General features: G+C 39.2%; 1 protein-coding gene across 1 annotated transcript in view; it reads right to left on the bottom strand.

Annotated features, from left to right (window-relative positions):
- prmt3 (protein arginine methyltransferase 3) overlaps positions 1–19,646 on the bottom strand; it is a 34,280-nt gene that overhangs the window by 8,791 nt on the left and 5,843 nt on the right. The window contains exons 10-13 of the mRNA XM_008336986.3: positions 16,547–16,646; positions 9,209–9,287; positions 5,921–6,108; positions 3,783–3,869 (exon numbers count right to left, since the gene is read on the bottom strand). Of these exons, the coding sequence (XP_008335208.1) occupies positions 3,783–3,869; positions 5,921–6,108; positions 9,209–9,287; positions 16,547–16,646 (454 nt within the window). The remainder of the gene's footprint in view (positions 1–3,782; positions 3,870–5,920; positions 6,109–9,208; positions 9,288–16,546; positions 16,647–19,646) is intronic.

Genomic DNA, 19,646 nt, shown 5'->3' with positions numbered 1-19,646 from the left:
CCTCGCTCCAGTGGAAAGGCAGACATCGCCCTCATCGTGTGACAGCTAGAGAGATTGATTGTCACTGTTGCATTGTGCAACTTTCACACAGAAGTGTGAAGAAACATGTATGTAGGCCAGTGAGTGAAACCAGCCCACAAAGACATCAGGTCATCATTTCAACAGAAGAACAGGTAGAGTTTCATGTATGAAAAAACCTCATTTCTGTACTAGACATTATTACACTGTCAACCACTAAGGAAACAATGTGTGGACACAATCGTTTTACTGAGTTAATATGACACAATGTTCTGAATTGTTTTGCAGGAATACAGTTTGGAATAACTTCACATTTAGCAATGCAATTGCTAATTAGTTTTGTATTTTATTTTGTCCTTCTGCCTGTCAAATACAATTTCAAAGGTTTTACCAACTTAGGTATTTTTATTTTAATGTAAAAATGTATTGACTTTGATGGAAGATGGGTTTGTCTTCAACAGTAAAATTGTATATTATTATTTTATATTATTATGTAATTTGTTTTACCTTTTATTAAGTTTAGACATAAAAAAGATCATATAATCAAATTCAGTAACTGACACATCTTCTACCACTATATTCATGAATATAATGTAATTATTATATTTTAATCAATATAACTTTTAAACTTATATTATTACCAATTAAGAACTATATTAAGTGAAGTGTAAATGAACCCAATGTGAAGAAAAAACAAGTGTTAGTCAGGACCAAACAAAGAAAGAAATAAAACGGGGGGAAACTTAGATCAAAGACCAACAACAAACAACAGAACAGATCACATTCTCATCAGCGTTTAGCCTTGGGCCGCGGCTCTGTCTGTGATAAGTGATGACTGTGGGCCTCCTGACGGCTCGTGGAGGAGGTTCAACAACGCTGAAATTCTGGCCCCCATCTTCCTAGAGGAGCGGCGGGAAAATTAATAATGATCATCATGGATAACACCAACAGGGAGCAATTCATCATTGCTCCCCTTTTGCCTGGCTATGTGTCAGCGAGCCGCATGGCCGGGCTAGATACTATTATACGAACGTGGGGTGGGGGCCATGGGGAAAAGGAAAGGGAGGGTCTTTGAAGGGGAGAAAGGAGGGTGGGACGGAGTGAAGCTAATACACTTTTGATGGGGGTTATCCAGGCGTAGAGTTTTATAGGACGACCACATCAACAGCCGATTTGTGAGCCCCCCCACCCCCAACCCTTTACTTCCTATATCTCTACTGCTAGCCTCTTAACCCGGCGGCAGGTGGAGCATGGATCAGCCTCCGCTGAAGCTCCCCTCCCATTGGTGTTCCTCATTCATTCATGAGGAGTCGGACTACTGCCCTGTAACAGTCAGTAAAAAAGGTGCAGAGATGCAGAATAAAAAAAACAACTGTTACTAAATGCATCACTGAGCTTTGTTCAGGTTCAGAGGATCTAATAAAAAAAATCATAATTGAATTGAAACACGATGAGAAAACGGCATCAAGTGCGTCTCCCTCACCATGAGCCTAAAGCAACCGAAAAAATGCCTTACGTAAACGCCTAACATTTCTTACTTAATTTCCGTTAAGTTAGCAGAAGGTGCAGGCACAGAGGCATGTTTGGTGAGAATTCTGTGCCTGCACTCAGTCAGCAACTTTTTGATGTAAAACTAGGCAATCCGGGGGAGGTGTTTAGGTTAGTGGCACAAGGCAAAATAACAAACCAGCATGATTGTCTTTATACAGCATTGAAGGGTGAGATGTGATAAAAGCAACATGACCCAGAAAAGCTGAATTATCCAAAAAGAATAGAATTTTTAATTCCTTATAGAATATTGGAGCTTTGGAGCGTTATGTGAATTAGTAAATCAACTAAAAGATGTGTTGTGGTTGTGGTTTTATATTTATATACATACATAAATACATACATATATGCATACATACATACATACATACACAGATATACATGTATATATACATACATATAAAACCATCAGTTTTTTATTTGTTCCTTCCTTTCATTTACACTAATTTACTGCAATGCAAAGACAGGTTTCAAAAATGTGAAGAACCCTTGGTGTTGTCTGAACACCTGCACCACGGCAATGTTCCACTTTTTTTAAATGTATTAACAAATACTTCTAAAAGTTCATTTCCACAGTCATTTTGGATGCATTGCACACTTCAAATACTCTGCACATGACTTCACGGTTTGCAAAGGCAGACACAATATGTACAAGGCAGGGAGCATGTGAAATGTAAAAAGGAGGCGAGCAGAGGAGGGATAAAATAAAGCAAGAGCGAGAGAATTTGTCTTGGGCATGAACGGCACAGACGCAGGGGTTGTGCTGTTCATTTAATGCAAGGTTAGGCAGGCTGAGCTGATGAATGAACTGTCGACCAGAGCACAAAAGCTGGCGCTCCATCACAGGCTGAGAGAAGCAGCAGCTTTTCCTCACCAATCCACTGGTCCAGGAGCAGTTTACCCTTCACACATGCTAACCTCAACTACCGCTGAGACACAGCAGTCTCTGCTGACTCCAGATTACTATCTTTATAGTTACATCAGCCTGATCTCCTGCACGTCAACAATCCATCTGTAAATCTCAGGCAGGATACAGTATCATGTAACACCACGCAGTGTGAAAACAACACACAGATGTATGGATTGAACAGGTCCAACTCGACTGGATTTACACAGGAGGAAAAAGTCAAACTGGCAGCTGGTTTCTTTCAATTACAGCACAGAGAGGACAGGAAAAAAATGAGAGGATGTTTACAAATCCCATTAAATGAATCCACCGGCCAAACCCGTGGAGCGCAGGCCAGATAATAACCACCTATTGATTAACCATTAAACCAATACCTCAGACTGTGCAGTAGCACTGCAGTGCAGAAAGGAACTGCTCCGAACAATGCCCCCCCCCCCTTCTTTTTTTCTTTTTTAAACAGATCACATCACTACCTACAGTGAGGCTATTCTGAAGGCAGCAGCTTGAAAGCTCAGAGATGGCGGTGGATATTTTGACAGAAGCTCCTCTAAATAAACTCATAAACCATGCTTCATGCCTCATGCTTCAGTGACTACAGCTGACCCTTAGTGAGGACACACACTTAATTTCTGTGCCAAGAAATATTGCGTTGACCTCCACAGCCAGTGTCAGAGGTAGAGGGTAGGTTTCAGATGAGTCACGCTACGACTCCTTTTCAATGATAAAACTGTGCAAGCTTGATCTTCGGAGAATCAGGGCACAAGAACATAGTGTGCTATGTTACAAGATCAAATTAGCAATGAAAGACTGAAACCTGCTGAAGTCCAAATACTGACTGACAGGGCGAACAAGCAGAGAACATTCAACGTTTCATGACATGCAATTCAAGTTCCTATCATCTCCTCCGATCCTTTTTTCCATTAGAGACTCTATTTGATCCTACAGTGACAGACATCCTATCAAATACAGAAACTATTTATCAACATGATATGACTAATGTCTTGGCTCTTTCCATTTTTTTCCCTCTGTGCTATATCTCAAAATAATAAGTGATGTATCAGTGACTGTTCAGACATTTTCTCCCAGGTAATGTATTGCTGTAGCAACAAATGTATAATAGATAGGTTCAATTAAAATTGTCAAATTAATCAACAAAAAATAAAAATGATGGCAGATATTTAGAACTCTAAAAAGTAAGATACTTTAAAAGACATTTGCAGGATTCAGACCTAGTGTCAAAAGGTGCGTATTCCTTGTAGTACAACATAAGATATTTCACAATTGTGTATTTTTATGTGTCAGCACTTACCGTGCAGTCTGTAGTCTTTGTCATCCTTAGGCAGAAGTCTGATGAAAACTCCAGCTCAGACAGGCAGACTGTGTTACAGTCTATGGTCTGTTAGGAGTTAAACATAGACACAAATCACAAGTTGGATTTTTTTATATATAAAATGCAGTTTGAAAAACTGTGCTCTGGCAACATGACAGTAATTTGGATAAAAGCCCTGACAGAGCTGTGACGATTGTCTGACTGGGAAACAATTATGACAAGTGAGTGGACTGAGTGGGTCACAAATATGTAAGGTACAGTTTTTAATCACAAAAATAAAATCCACAGGTAACTTTAGTGTTTGAAATGTCATGGGTATCAAATTTTAAAGAATATCAATCAAACAAAATATTAAAATCATTAAAACTGTAGAGACTGAAGTTTTAAAGTACCAGGTTCTCTAAAAATGTGTGTTTTGTAAAATGGTTTATGATGCTCCATCATTCATAGTTACCTTCAAAAATAGAATTAAGAAAATAAATTAGATATTTTTTAACACACAATAAACACTGACTAATGTGGACTGTCAGTCTGTGTGGCGGTTACAAGACTTAACACCACGACTAAGGATGAGGGGGAGTGGTGGAGACCATGGTTGTTGAGGATCATTAGAGCTGAAAACAAACAGCCAAACTGTATGAGTTACACAGACATAAAGTTAATGTCCCCTGTTGGAGGAGTCCAAGGAGCTGGTTTTGTGGCAAAAATCTGAAATCCCAACATGAGTCTTACACAAGTGTCACAGAGGCCCTGAGAAATGTCTCCTCTTCACAAGTTGCATTAAAAATATGTGACAATAAAAAATGTTTTGTCAGCTCTGAATAAAAGCACGTCATGTTAGGGATAAACTTGAGACTCAGAACACGACAGGTTTTAATCAGTGTAATTTGGTTGCACTGCTGAAGCTCAACAACCCAGGACTATCTCCTCTCAGCGAGGACACTGGCTCATCTGTTTTGCAGGAAGCATAATTCCATATAAGGACTCTCAATTTTACGGAAAAGCAGCTAGCTTTAATAGAATGTTATTGGATCGTATCAGAGAACGGCAATAGATGAGAGTGGGTGTAATTTGGGCAGAGGGGCTGTCTATTTGTCACTGGAGGGGAGAAACTATTGATTAGATGATTCAAATTCCATTATATCAAGTTCTCTCCTCATTCATCACATCCACACATGGATGGACGGAGGACAGGCTACTCTGCGAAAAGGCAGATCAACAGTGGAAACGCACACTTCCATGGGCAAACGAGAGAGAAGATGGTCTCAATACAAAGAGAGGCAAAAAAGCTATCTGTGCTCCTGGATGTGGAGCTGGGGATGAGTGTGTGTGTGTGTGTGTGTTTTCTCTATCTACACTAACAGAGTGTGTGTGCTCGCCCATCAGCTCAGTGAAAACTGCTCTATCCACAGGAGGCTGAGAGTAATGAAGTTTCCTTAAGAGGAACTTAAACAAGGATTAGACAGATCAATCACCAGTGCATACACAACACACACACACACACACGTGTATGTACACACGCGCACACACACACCCTCAGGGCTCTGGCTCTCCGTTCTCTTCCTTTCTGTCAAATACCAAAGCACTCTCCTTCTCTGTGGAGCCCAACAGTTCTTACGAACATAGTTCAGTGTGTTTAAGAAGACCTCCGTAATTAAAAATGATTTTTTTTCCCTCTCATTTTCGAGCTGTAATTTCTTGTTTGCTGAATGATGATGTTTTTGTAATTGACCCCTATTGAAGCTACACTTAGTGGTAGTTCCACAGTGTAGCAATTAGCACGCCTGACTTGGAAGCAGAGAGCAGAGTCCTGGGTTCGATTCCCAGAGGAACCACATGCTTGACTGTTGATCCTCCTCCTGTAAGTCACTTTGGATAAAAGTGTCTGCTAAATGTGTAAATGTAAATGATCCAAAATAAAAAGTTGAATGCTGTTTAGAGCAGAAAGTATTGTGATAATTGTAGCTATTCTAACATATACAGTATTCTATGAAGCCAAATCTATAATGTGCATATATAAAATACATATATATACACTTATACATATAAAATTATGTTTCTTATTAATTTATTGACTTCAGAAAAATGAAATGATGACACCAGACTTTGTGTTTTACCTGAATGACCGCAGGTTCCGAGATGAGAGTTTCTGCTCTCACAACTTCAACCACAGCCTCAGGCACCACAGCCTTCTTCATGCATGACATGTTAAAATCATAGACATCGTCCCAGAATGCAATGCGGTCTTCGTGCTTCTGTGTGTCACCCACTGCTGCCAAGCTGATGTTACAGAGATCTGGATAAACTGTGGAGAAACCAGATCAGTAAAAACTATTAGTTTGTTGACAATGCCCTGGAGCTAACAGAAGCTAAAGATAGACAAAAATAAAAGTGAGGAAATTTGTCAGTGGTTGGTAACAATAGAAACATAAAAACATGTTTTGTACACATTAATGTTCAACAATCAAAGATAAACAAGCCCACCCCCACCCCCACCCAAAGCCCTTGTAGATGGAGGCAATAAACAAACTCCAGAGGACGCTGTTACGGCTGCATTCATCATGATGCATAATACGTGACTGTTTTGTACTTTAATACTTCTACTAAAATATGTATGCCAGGACCAAAGTTCATATCCTTTTCTATAAAGAATTACACAAACCAATGGAGCCTTTTATAAAGTGTCGTGCACTAGAGCGAAGTAGTGACGTTCCACCAAAATAAGAACCGTATCAGGTTTTAGAAATGCCACTGTGCTGAACTCATAAAAAAATATTATACAAAAATATTACACTTTGCTTTGGTTAGAAAGGGATGCTGGTTTTATCACTGTAATCAAATGAGCATCTTTTTGAATAAATTATCAACACCTGCATAGACATGGAGTTTCTTTGGAAGTCAGTGTTTCAAAGAAGATTACATACACACCTGTCACATATCAGCTCAATCAAATCTGGTCGTCAAATATTTTCTTCTTCAAGGTGAGCCTGAAAGCCTCCTCTGATGCATCAACAATGAATAATGTCCATTCAACACACAGCATTGTATGGACATTACCCATGTCCTAAGATGAACATTAACCATGAACCGTAATGTCTTCTTGTGTTCATTCATATTTGAATACATTATAATATGCATAGTGATTAAGCAGAGCTGAGGCGCTTGCAGCCATAGTTTTCCTACTGTGAAGTAACATTAGCCAACACACAGCCCAAGGCCCAGACCACAAATTTCCATTTCCAAAAGAATGATTTCAAACTTCCAAAAAAGGAAACTTACTTTAATATGTTTTAAATGAGGTTGAAGGACAATAATGATTCTCTATGACTTCACAGACAAATTGGGTTCTACACAAATCGAAACATTACATTTCAAATTGATACTAGCAACAGACATAAGTCAGGACGGAGCACAAAAAAGACTTAAAAGTTGTTACTTGTAACAATCTGTGAGGGCCCCTAACAGCTGACTGTCTTAGGGATTCACAATGGAATAACCACCAATGTTGCAGTCCTCTGGACCTCTGGGTACTCAACCACTACTGCAGTATACATCATGATACAGCAGCATGATCATTTAGTAATTGTAAAAAATCTACACCAGGCATAACTTGTACCGAGAAAACCTGACCATACAGACAAAAGCTTGGATTTTTATGTTTACTAAACTGATTTACAGTAAACTTCCAGAATGCTGTGATAACCATTCACAAAGATGTTGTTTTTAAATGGCTGTTAAGTGGCCTTGACCTTCTTTACACAGAGATTTCTAAGAGAAGAATTGTCTGATCATTGAACTACCTGGGAAAATACAGAAGAAAATATTAACCAACATGCTAACCATCACTAGCCTGAATTGGAGTCTGCCACACATTTTCTGCCTGGCACACATGACCACACAAACAAGAAGAAAATAGAACACTAACAACAGTAGAATTCCAAATTGTTCAAGGTTAAACCAAAACAACCCGGTCTCCAGGAACTACAAAATGTAAGCCTTTCACTGAGCACATTATACTGTATATACTGTATATGTAGCTAAGCATAGTTGTGAGCCTGCAATCTCACGTAACCTTCAACAAGTTGGGTCATAAACTATGTGAATGGATGGTGACAGTTCAGTGATGGGCATCTCATGGCCTCTCATTATTAGTTGAAGTCTGCCTGTGACCCTGTGAGTGTCACAATACCTAATGACTACGCACATACATTTACACAAAGGCATACACACACAGAGAGACTCACACAGAGACACACGCACACGCACACACACACACAGCAGATTTGTCACTTCATTTTACTCTGATTACTGAACCGAGAGAGTAATTATGAGGTCCAGGTGAGAAGAGGTGCTGATTGGGCAGATTCAGGACAGACTGTCCTGCAAGACAAACTCCAAAAGAAGCAGAGACCGAGGGACAAATGGGTAGAGGAGGGGGCTCACTAGTGTCAATGGAGAGGGAGAGTGAAAAAAGGGAAAGTTGGGGGAGAGTGGGGGTGTACATGGGCGTCCCCAGATTCATGGCTTTGACATCTGCGTCCTTCTCGACTCACTGACCACAGCCTGTTTGTCATGCTCCCCTCTCCACCTTCACCCTCTTCCCAAGCTTCCTCACTCTATCTCCCCCATTGGTCGGCTGTAAAAGAGGGAAAGGCAGTGTGGGAGGGGGGGCATGGGACAATACAGATCCCTTTTCCCAGGATGCTGTGCTGTGCTGTGCCAGGCATTGCAGGGACACATTTGAGGATGAAGGGGAGGTTAATGTAGTGGGGAGAATGGGGGAGCTGCTGTAACTCTTTTCTAATGTAGCTTAAACATACATACAGCAGCAGTGCTGTCGGCCTGCACTAATAACTCAAGCCTGCCGTGTGCACACACTCAGAAACTGAGTAAAATAAAAAGCACTATTATAAAGGCCATCATTTCTATATTGGAAATAAATCGTAAACTCTGGATGCACTCTGGCTTCCTGAAAATTTAAATGAATAAAAACTATTTCTGAATGGACCTTTACCTCACACTACTGATGCCATTTTACTATTTAGAACTTGAATACAATTACAGCCATCAACAGTTACAGTATATTGACAGAATTAAAATATACACCGTCAGAACCTGATCTCTACAGTATGTGTCCCATGTCAAACTCAAGGCTGGCAGGCCTGCTCTGGCCCACCACATCATAGTATGTGCTCCACCAGACGTTATAATGCTAAAAGTGCTCACTATGTTGATTTGCCTAGATTATTAATATATTTATATATATTCAAAAAAAAAAAGTCAAGGTTGGATAAATATACAGTGTTATAAGATTCTAAATCATTTAAATTGTATGCCATAAAAATATGTCCGTAGAACTGATGATGAATTCCTCCTACCTTGAAACAGGAATCAAACTGACTTACCTGATCCTCCATCAGCCAAGTATAAATCTCTGGCATATAGAACAGAGTCCAGCATGGATTCAAAGAGCAAGAAATAACCCTAGAACAGAAGAAAACACTACATCAAAATACTTCAAAAGATTAATGAAGAATACTTTGCAATCTAATAACAAATAAAATGCAGAAACAATCTTAAAACTGAACACGTGAAAGACACAAAATTGGAAGTGACAACATACCATTTATCGGACAATTGGATTATTTTTACTCTACATAATTACTCCTGTAAAAACCTGAATTACCACTGACTCTGAATAACATCAGATGCTACGTGGCAGCCCAGGAAGCCTTCAAAGCTTTGACCCTGGGCCGACCTGGTGTTCTGCTCCAGTAGACGGCACATTAACCGTGGTATTATTTCATTAATGCTGAAATTGGGTTTCGTCCACATCTTGTTGGCTTCACCCAGAGTGGCAGATACTGCTGACAAATGGATTTTTCAACCTGCCGTCAAGCTAAGCAGGTAAGGCAGTACTGTGAGCCACAGCTCTTGTGTCGCTACAAACAAATAGAATGGCTTTTATCTTAGCAGCATCAACAAGCAGAAGCCACAACACTACATTATTTTTTAATTAAGGCTGGTACATAACAAATATGTTACAAGCACTGACACTGTAGTTCGACTGTGCTGCAATTTTCAATTTACACAGTATCGGAACGTTTCATCATCTGTGGCTTGTATATTGGGACAGAATTTGCTCTGCTCACAGAAGCAGAAAACAAACAAAATATCAGAACAAGTTTCAAGTCAGGTTAGGAAGCAAGAAGTTTGACCTTTATATCCAGTCATATCTATGTGTGTATTTGGTCATTAATTCATGCAAATCTAAAAGAGAAAACAGTGTTCCAGGACTGGTTACATAAGTTAAGTGGTACAGCTGCTCCAGGATTGGAAGTCAATTCTGTATTCAGTTTTTAGCTGCTTTACAATTTAAGGATTCTAGAATCTCAATAACTGGAGAATTATTTGTCCTAGCAGACGTCACCTACTGTACTAACATCCAAGATGACGTGTATGAGTGGGCACCAAGAACTTCACTGAAGATAAGGGCCTTATGATGAGGAAACTAGAGTATGTAGACAGATTAATGGAAATTCAGCGAGACAATCCTTATAATTCAATGAAGGAAACACATTATTAAAGAAGAGGAGTACGGAAGGATCAGCGTACTAAATTACAGCTCCTACTTCAGCACTGTAGCTGATATAACCAACTCTTCTTCTACAAGGCAATAAAGCAAACAATTCCCTCTGTTCATCAACAAAGGGCTGGTCAAGAAAAAAAAAAAGAAATAAAATCAAAGCGACAGATTGTCTGCCGCTGTTGACTGCCTTGGTCAGTCGATGTCCTTAGCCACAGAGAAGGTCATTTTTAAAACCCTGGTATTGAGTACCTCGTAATTTAAAGCCCAATTTCACAGGACACTGACTCACTTGAAGGAAAGAGGATATGGAAGTGAGCGAGACGCCAAAACGCACAGTCAGAGTCACATCTAACTTTCATCATCAGCAATGTGCCAAAATCAACATCAGCAGCCTAATCATAACTATGATTGTGTTTTAACATATCCATAGATCCACACTGGGTAATGACTGAAGTGGAATATGGGAAAGAAGAGGAAGAGAGAAAAGGTGATGATAACAACCTCTACAAAAGAAAGGCAATAAGGTAAACCCAGGCTGTAACCATAAATGAAACACTACATTGATGTCAAGCTACACAAACAATCAGAAGGCAGGTGCAAACAACAAACCTTTTATAAAAGTTAAAAAAGAACAGCATCAAGCTGCACTGAAAACCGTTTAATGTGTTCACAAAGAAACACCTAACATAAAATGACGCCTGCTGGAGTTTCTTCACAGTTGTAAAAGGAAAACTGTGGTTTTAGCACCAGGCACTGGAATCATAAAAATGGATGAAACTGATAAACAATTTAGTCTGTAACTGAATTTAAATGAGAAATTTACAAATTCAAATGTGAAGGTGTGAACAAAAACATGCTTTAATAATTACATAGAATTACAACTAAAACTCATCTGCATTTTTGCCACTTGTTTATTTGTCTGTCTGCAGGCACAGTGACACAGAACGGAAGGTGGTGTTTATGTGAGGAAACAGCTTAGATTTTCTGTCAAATAGCTGCACTTGTGCAGGTGATGCTTTGCAGTATAGTCACTGTGCATTTCCATAAAAGAGACTAATGAAAACCTAATGAGAATGGGTTGAAACAGCTTATACACATTAACAAAATTAGCATATAAAACACATTCCCCTGAGTGGGGCTCCCACAGACACTGGCAGCATATACACAACACCATATGCAACTTTAAACGCAATTACGCACAATAGAAAAATGGTTAATAGACTTTGTTACAGCTGTGTTACTTTTGTCAAGAACTTCATTTGTTTCACCGAGCTCTAAGGTACACAGCAGAAACAAAAAAAAAGTTTAACTGACATTCTTCGTGTCCATCAAATATATTAAACACGAGACCTAGGGCTGTCTGTCAGATTTAGGAACCAGGAGGAACATTTGTACAAAATCTCCATCATTACTTTTCTATGTCCTCCAGTCCCTGCTAGTCCTCCCTCCATTCAACAAACGTCTTTTTCAATTACTGCAGATCATCATCACTTCGCCCTCCTGAGAGAGACGAGGCAAAATAAAACAGGAGATCAGCTGCCTGCCTCTGATGCAGGCTCCTGTGAATGTATGTGCACATCAACAGGCTGAGTATACACTAATCTACGGGTACATTACACCAAATTAGCATAAACATATTACACACATTGTACAATAGATTAAGTCCATTAATGCAATACAGTACTGCGCTGGTAACTGAATAAAACTAATTTCCATTTAAATGCATGCAGTGAATACAAGGCTGTGAGAAAGAGCGCCCCCTGTTAAATCTTTACATATAGATTTGACAGTTTTGGGATTTGCTAAATGTACGACACAGATTTATTTTTAAATTGTTGTAGTTAAAATGAGAGCGAATGTTCATTACAGTTATATAGCGAGCTGTTTAATGAAAAGACTCCAAATACAGTACAGAGCCATTACATTGGCTGGAAGAACCCTTTGGTGCTGTGTTCAGTCCAATCATATAACAAAGTGCAGGAATAGTTTTAATGTCCTGAAGGAGGAGTTACAGCTCATGCTTATCTTGACTCAATTTCTTGCCCCAGCCATTGCAATCACTAGGATCAGAATGCATCATTAGGTACTGTGTCACAGGGGGAAAAACGTTAACAATAAGCAATATTTTTTTTATTCCTTTCCATCTTTAAACTGTAAATTACAAAACTGGCCAGTCCCAGATTAGTCATTATGGCAGACAGATAATCTTGTTATTATGCACTAGCAAAGTTTGGAACGGCATTATTCTCTGGACAGTGGTTTGAAAGTATCGTCTAAAGCAGGCATGACCAAACTAAGGCCTGGGGACCAGATGTGGCCCGTTCAGCTTTTTAATCTGGCCCGCCAAACTTATCCAAATTATATAATGTATTTATATCATCATTATACTTCTGCCTTTTCCCTGCAATCCCCACGTTTCCCCAATAGATGAAATATAAAATGATAAATAATAATAATTTTAGCATTTTAGCCTTTATGCATGACTTTTACAAGTCATTTATCTTACTTCACACGAACGTTCCATCTATCTGCTCCTGAGCTGGCCTCCCGTTCAATTTTTAGGACAATTGTGGCCCACGAGGCAAAAGGCTTGCCCAGGCCTGGTCTAAAGTGACGGAAGTGATGGCTAAAAACAAAGTGCTGTCAGAGCAGCCCCTGTAGCAACCATTGGAAATAACCTTCAGTAATTGGCCTCAGGTTAATCTGTTTAAACAAAAATGATCTGAAGCTCATGGAAAAAAATCAGGTTCAACTTGAATACATGAATAATGAGGATGAGCTATACATGTATTAAATGTTGACAAAGAGAGCATGGGGATCATATCGACTTTCTCTGCCATAAAGATATTGATTCACTTTTTTCATGAGTTCTCCTGTGAAAATAAAGTTTGCTGTTCATTCCATTCCACTTTTGTTGCTATAAAGGCTTGGTAACCTGCCAAAAACCACCTAAAGTTTATGTCTGAAAATATTTAGCTGTTGGTAAAACAAGGACAGACCTTTTATCACGTCAACAATAGATGTCACTGCCAGATAATGTGAAGTTTAATACGGTCACACATCTTTTTCCGACACATGGGTTTACGCTTTGGAGTTCAGGAAAGGCACCTTTACTTAAAAACTCATTCGCTTTTAAGGTCAAAGTCTGCGACAGCAGCATAAACATAAAATAATGTTTGCCTTTGTGAAATAAAATGTTATTGCTGTGAATCTACACATGAGCCATAAACATCCTAATTCTCACTTGGCTGAGAACCTGTCCAGGCATTCAGGACCCAGAACTGAATTCATCATTTTAAGGGAATAAGGAGGTTGTTCCTCTCCACAATAACCACGTCAAGGGTGTGATGTAGGATTATGGGTCTGAGAACAAGGCAATGCTGAAATAGTTCTACATCTTTAGATACCACTGGGGAAACAGAATAATGTATTTTTAATATATACTCTACACTAAAACTATTATGTTATCAGTGTTCACTGTTGACAATCTGCAATCCAAGTATTATTGTTGATAGCATTACTAAGTTAGCCAAATGTGTCTGATTCGTTTGTTTATTAAGTAATCCCTCTGAATCTTGTAGTGGGTGACATCACAGCAGACTGCTAACACAATTAGCAAAAAACAACAAAAGAATAGAAAGTAAGGCAGAGCCTCGACTGCAACCAAGCTACAGCCAGAACAGAAAACTTTTAAGGCCACAAATTAGCTGTTATTATTATTATTACTTATGTATCACAGTGACTGACAGGACGTCTCTTCTGTTTCATTACTACATTTTCAGTTATGTTTTGTTTTGCTTTTTATCGTGGAATGAAAAAAAAAAAGATAACTGAGTCAGTAAAAAGAACTGACAAAAAATATGTAACAAAATCTACTTAAAACCAGTCAACTCTGAGAGGTAAACTCTGATTACGTCATTAGGAACTGTTAAGTTGCTAAACCTGTCCACGGTGATTGATCTGGACTGTTTGTTGTTTGTTTAGTCTTTGTAAAACTCAGCTCTTTCCTCCCTCCCTCCCCGTCTGCCACACTCTTATCTACTCAACACAATTTGTTTTTGGTGTCCTGAGAAACAGACCCACAATCAATGCTGTGACTTATGAAATGACAGAGTTTCTGCTAAAGGCAGTCTCTCAGACACACAGCAGACACTCATTTACCCTCCTCTCCTCCTCCACCAACACCACCACAGATGCAACACATTTATCACCCATTTTGCTGTACTGGCCCTGTACCCACATCTGTCTGCTTGATCTAACAACAACTCCGACAGCAGCACATCACTGACAAACAGCTCTCCCAGAAAAGTTGGCAAACGATTGTAATTTGGTAATTCACCAGAAACATCACTTTACCGACAAAAGATAAAGAACAGAGCTGTGAATTGAGGAAAACACAATGGAATAAATCTGTTTTTTATGGGTTTGAGAAATGAAAACTTTGTAACTTTAACAATTTGTTTTGGTTTGCTCCAGATGTCAGGGATCACCACTGCAGGTCATCTGGGAAGAGAGACTGACATGTGTTTTCATGCAAAATGTCCTTCATCGGGCAACCCTTTACAACTGGGGCGTATCAGTGCCCAGGGACACGTCTGACCACAGCTGAATTAAAACTTGGGTCGTCTTTGGGGACGGAGACCTTCTGACCAACTACACTACAGCAGAGCCAGAGAAACCATCCAACGTCAACCCTCAGAATTCCAACATTCCATTTCTCACTACAAAAAAATATATATATTCTGTTGACCATCTTTTATGAACAAAGCAATCTTGATTATTATTATTATTTGAATTAAATAAAGTTAAATACTTAGAAATGAAACTGCACCTCTATTAATTTTTATGCTATTGTTTTTTTGACAAATTAACATGAAATCATCATTCAGATGATATTAATAAAGGTTATATTTATTAAATGTATAAATATTGAAACATTCCTTTATTAAAAATAGCACTAAATATGATAATTTACCAGAGGAGTGTAAAATAAATCAACCACTTACACAGAATGATGACATCTCCTGCCTCTCTTCCAGTTAATATGACACTAGCTGGCAGTAAAGCAAAGCCATTAAAGTTCAATACAGTCTGACTGTAGAGTCTACTCCTGTGACAAATGTCATTTTACTTTTTATACAGGCAGATAGGAGGGCAGTTTCAAAGCTGTGGTCATTTTGAGAAATGTCTGCCATCTCTCTCCATGATGAGAAGTGACTGGAGGATCCTTCGATTTATTAGCACTCTGAGAGCCAGTGTCATCAGAGATTACGCCCCCTATCCTTCAATGTCCCACTGGCACATCAGCCAGCGAATTTCAATTTCCCTGTTGAGAGGATGGGAAGGCTCTGACTGGCGACCCCTACTCGTGACCCTGGGGTTTCACGATGGATGGGGAAAGTGGAGGTGGGACAGATACGGGATGCTCATGAATTAAGGATGACTTCAGCAGTGCATTCAACTTTAGCCATCCTGCTTGTATCACTGAGGGAATCTCCCTGATAAATTGGCATCAAATATAAAGAACACTGCTCTTCTTGGTTTGTTATTCAAAGCAGGTCATGGTTAATTTTCGGCCATCTTTAAGGCACGTTCCAAACATGCATCACTGCTGCTGGCACTCTGGATTCTGCACTCTGGCACTGGATGCTAATCTGAGCTGAACTTTAAATTCTGCATTTTTATCATACTGTTTTTTCATGGGGTTTAATGTTTCACTGTATATATTAATAGGATGAGACATATAGTTACGCTTTGACCAGTATTTATATTCTCCTTTACTATACCTCAGTCTCAGCTGGTCTGTAGTCTGTACCTGTTTCCTAAGGGGCCAGAGTACAGTGCACCTACAGTCATGGTGGCGCTGTTTGTGAACTGCAGTACAGCTATATTGTATAACTTCTAACAAGAGTCTGTTTGTCATACAAAAAGAAGTCTTTATCTGACTGTTACCTTGCTTTGATAAATGTAGTAATTTTGCAATGGTGATGTGTTTAATGTCTTCAAAAGCCATGCAGTATTTACTGGTCTTCACTGGCCACAAAAAAAAAATCCTTCAAGCAATTCATTCCAACAGACAGATGACAAATACTGCTTTGTTTGCATAAATGGAAACGTCTAAATAGAGCACATTGTAGATGGCGTGTGAACTCACCATCCATTCAGAGATAATAATGTCCACCTTCTCAACAGGAAGCTTTATATCTTCAATGCGGCCTTTGATCAGTGTGATCTTGTCCTCCAACTTGTTGCATCTTTAAAAAAACAGAAAAAAGAAATGTGTCATCTATGTAGAGTTTACCCATCCACAATTTTAAAAGCTTAATAAATGTAACTACAATTCAGACACTGAGCAACGTTGACATTCGTTTAGACTTGTGGATTTATTGGTTACCTGCTGAGACCATTAAACTCCTGCAGCTTGGTATCAGCTCAGTCTGTCTGCTGTTTAACACTCAATGGGTGACATATTAGCTTCAGCTAAAAGTCTATATTTTTAGAGCAGCCTCACATTTTACAAAAAATGGATGACAGAACTGCAAAGTTATGACGCACAAATGACTCCCTTATTAAATGTTTTTAAATAAAGGGGTATAAGCGTGAATCAAAAACCTCTGACAAAACCTTTACTAATCTCAACCCTCTTCATAGAATTATATAATTAGGATTAAACCCATGCTGTACAACAATAGAAGAGCAGAGAGTAAAGCATGGAAAAAGCTGCACAGAGACATGAGAACTGACCAATTAGTGCTGTCAAAAAGACAGACAATTCCACCTGCTAGTTGAAAATGCACGATGGGCATTCATGCAGTGAAGTTGTTGACTGTCTAAAATGAACAGCTACAGTTGGACAACCAGAAACTTCAGACTTGATAAAGTTTTGTTTTTTTTGTAAACAGAGTCGTGACCCATCATTCATCGCTCCTTATACTGCCTGTGTTATTTGAGTCTTGCAGGTTGTAAACTGTTCGCCTGCAGGGGCATCAGTCCCAGGTAGGAAATGGCCCTTCCTTTCAGTCCAGCCACTGTGGGAATCAATCTCTGTGAATATTCCATTATCATGACAGCTAATGTTACCGAGGACAGAACAATTACTCACACTGGCCCAGGGAGCATTTCTGTCGCAGTGATCTTTATCTTGAACTGTCTCTCCCCTTTTCCCCTGTTGCACCTATGCCACCGCTATCGCCCTCTCGCAGTATCCTAACCCCCCCTGGTCTCCCCCCTCCACACACAGACCTCACTTCCAACCCTTCCACCTCTCACAAGAGGGAAACACTGTAATCTCATTATTGGGGTAATTTAGAGGACAATGTCAGGACTCTTGGGAGTGAGTCAGTATCTGTGCAGCTTTGTACAGCAGTGTCTGTCTGTGTGTGCATCTGCCCTAAAAGCAGGGGAAAGCTTGTCATATAGGAAACAAGGCTCTGTAATATATTTGTGTCAGTTACATTTAGTCTGTGGTTTATTGATTTTTTTCCCCTGTCATATTACCAACACATTTACATTCCTACTCAGTTTAGCAGCTATTTTTCATTATCAGTGATGCTTCAAAAAACTGATGCCGAGTTTTGAAAATTAAAGGTTAAGCAATCACTGATCATTTCAAGATATTTTGTGATCTAGTATTAGATAAAATACCTTAAATTCCTAAACTCAGTCTAATAATCAGCAACTGACATGTATGTGCCATACTTATTCAGTATGTACATACATAGTGAATTATCTGTCATCGTGACACAGCACACCACAGCACACAACCAAATGTGACCTCTGTTTTTAACCCATCACCAAAGTGAACAGTGGGCAGCAGTGAGTGGGGACGGTGCCATGCCCAGAGCACCGCAGTGGTAACTTGGCAGCTGGTGGACTCGAACCTGAAACCTCCCGGTTTGTAATACAAGTCCGTATTCATCAGCAGTAATTATGCAGTCCTCTATTTTTTTTCTTTTGAAAGTGGAAAAAAATAATTTCTGGAGGGAAAGTTTCCATATGAAAAATACATACAGTAGTCACTGTAATTTAATATCATGACATCATGCTGTTGGACTTGTACAGCTCTACAAAACAGTGACAAACTACAGTATTTTATCTAAAGGTTTTTAAAGCTAAGTTCCAATGAGAATTTACTGTTCTCCAAATCTGAATGCATTAAACCATTTTGTGAAAAAAACAAAGTTGTAGCTACATGAACAGATGTGTAATGGTTTACAGCTGGGCAGATAAATGCATTATTATGGCATATCCATAATTACTTTATTATGTGTGAACACCGTTTTTATTATCATTATTATTATTTTTATGATTGTCATTATTATTATTTGTTATTTGCACATAACAATGACATTGACTGCCATTAAGCACAGACATTTTGTAGGATGTGTTTACAGCGCCACCCATGGCAAGAAAGGAAAGGTGCGTTCTACAAACTAAAGATCAGCACACAGAAGTTTGACCCATGTATCACTGAATCCTTGTTTTTTGGGGTTAACAACAAAACAAATGGGATTTTAAACAACAGTAAACTGTATTGTGAAATCAAATCTTGAACATGTCCAAACCAGGTCTCGTTTCTGTTTCTATTTTAGTCCCCGTCGTTACGGAAACTTTTACTCAACCGTATAAAATATCACTTTGTCCCACTTTGCTGTCAGATTTTGGTGCATCCTACTGGATAATCCATCACTCACAGCCATTAAAGAAAAAAACGTATTAAGGCGGTTTCCATTAAGGAAGTGACTGTGAAGGAAGAACGTCACGTCCAGATTTTCATTTAAACCTCGGCGATGGAGTAGAGCCAGGAGATAAATGTTCTGCCCAACCAGCAGGAGTCACTTTAATTACAATCCTGATATTAAGATCATTCACACACACACAGTCCCTCTCTCTCTCGCTCTCCCAAAAACACACACAAATAAGATTAATAAGAGCCATAAAAGTATAAACAAAAGAGAATCCTAGTTTTGGATTCAGGAGTCAGGTTTCTCTTTATGTTCAAGTGAGGGAGTGAGTGCGTTGGGGAAAAAAGGAGGAGGTTACAGCACTGTAGCTGACTCTTCACCACTGGCAAACCTGTGATGCAGCCCGCATGCCAACACACACTCCAGCAGCGAGCCAGTGGGCTGTAAAATTAAAACGTCCTTTTCCCTCAGAACACCCTGTTGTTTTGCTTATACGACACTCTCTTACATAACGGTAATAATAGCTGGCATAATGGCCCCTAAGTCAAAAATACATTATACAGGCAGAGA

Source organism: Cynoglossus semilaevis, unplaced genomic scaffold, assembly GCF_000523025.1.
Source record: "Cynoglossus semilaevis isolate Cse_v1.0 unplaced genomic scaffold, Cse_v1.0 scaffold1033, whole genome shotgun sequence".
NCBI classification, from domain to species: Eukaryota; Metazoa; Chordata; class Actinopteri; order Pleuronectiformes; family Cynoglossidae; genus Cynoglossus; species Cynoglossus semilaevis.
Note: the sequence above shows the minus strand (reverse complement) of the source record. Positions and strands in the feature narration are given on the sequence as shown.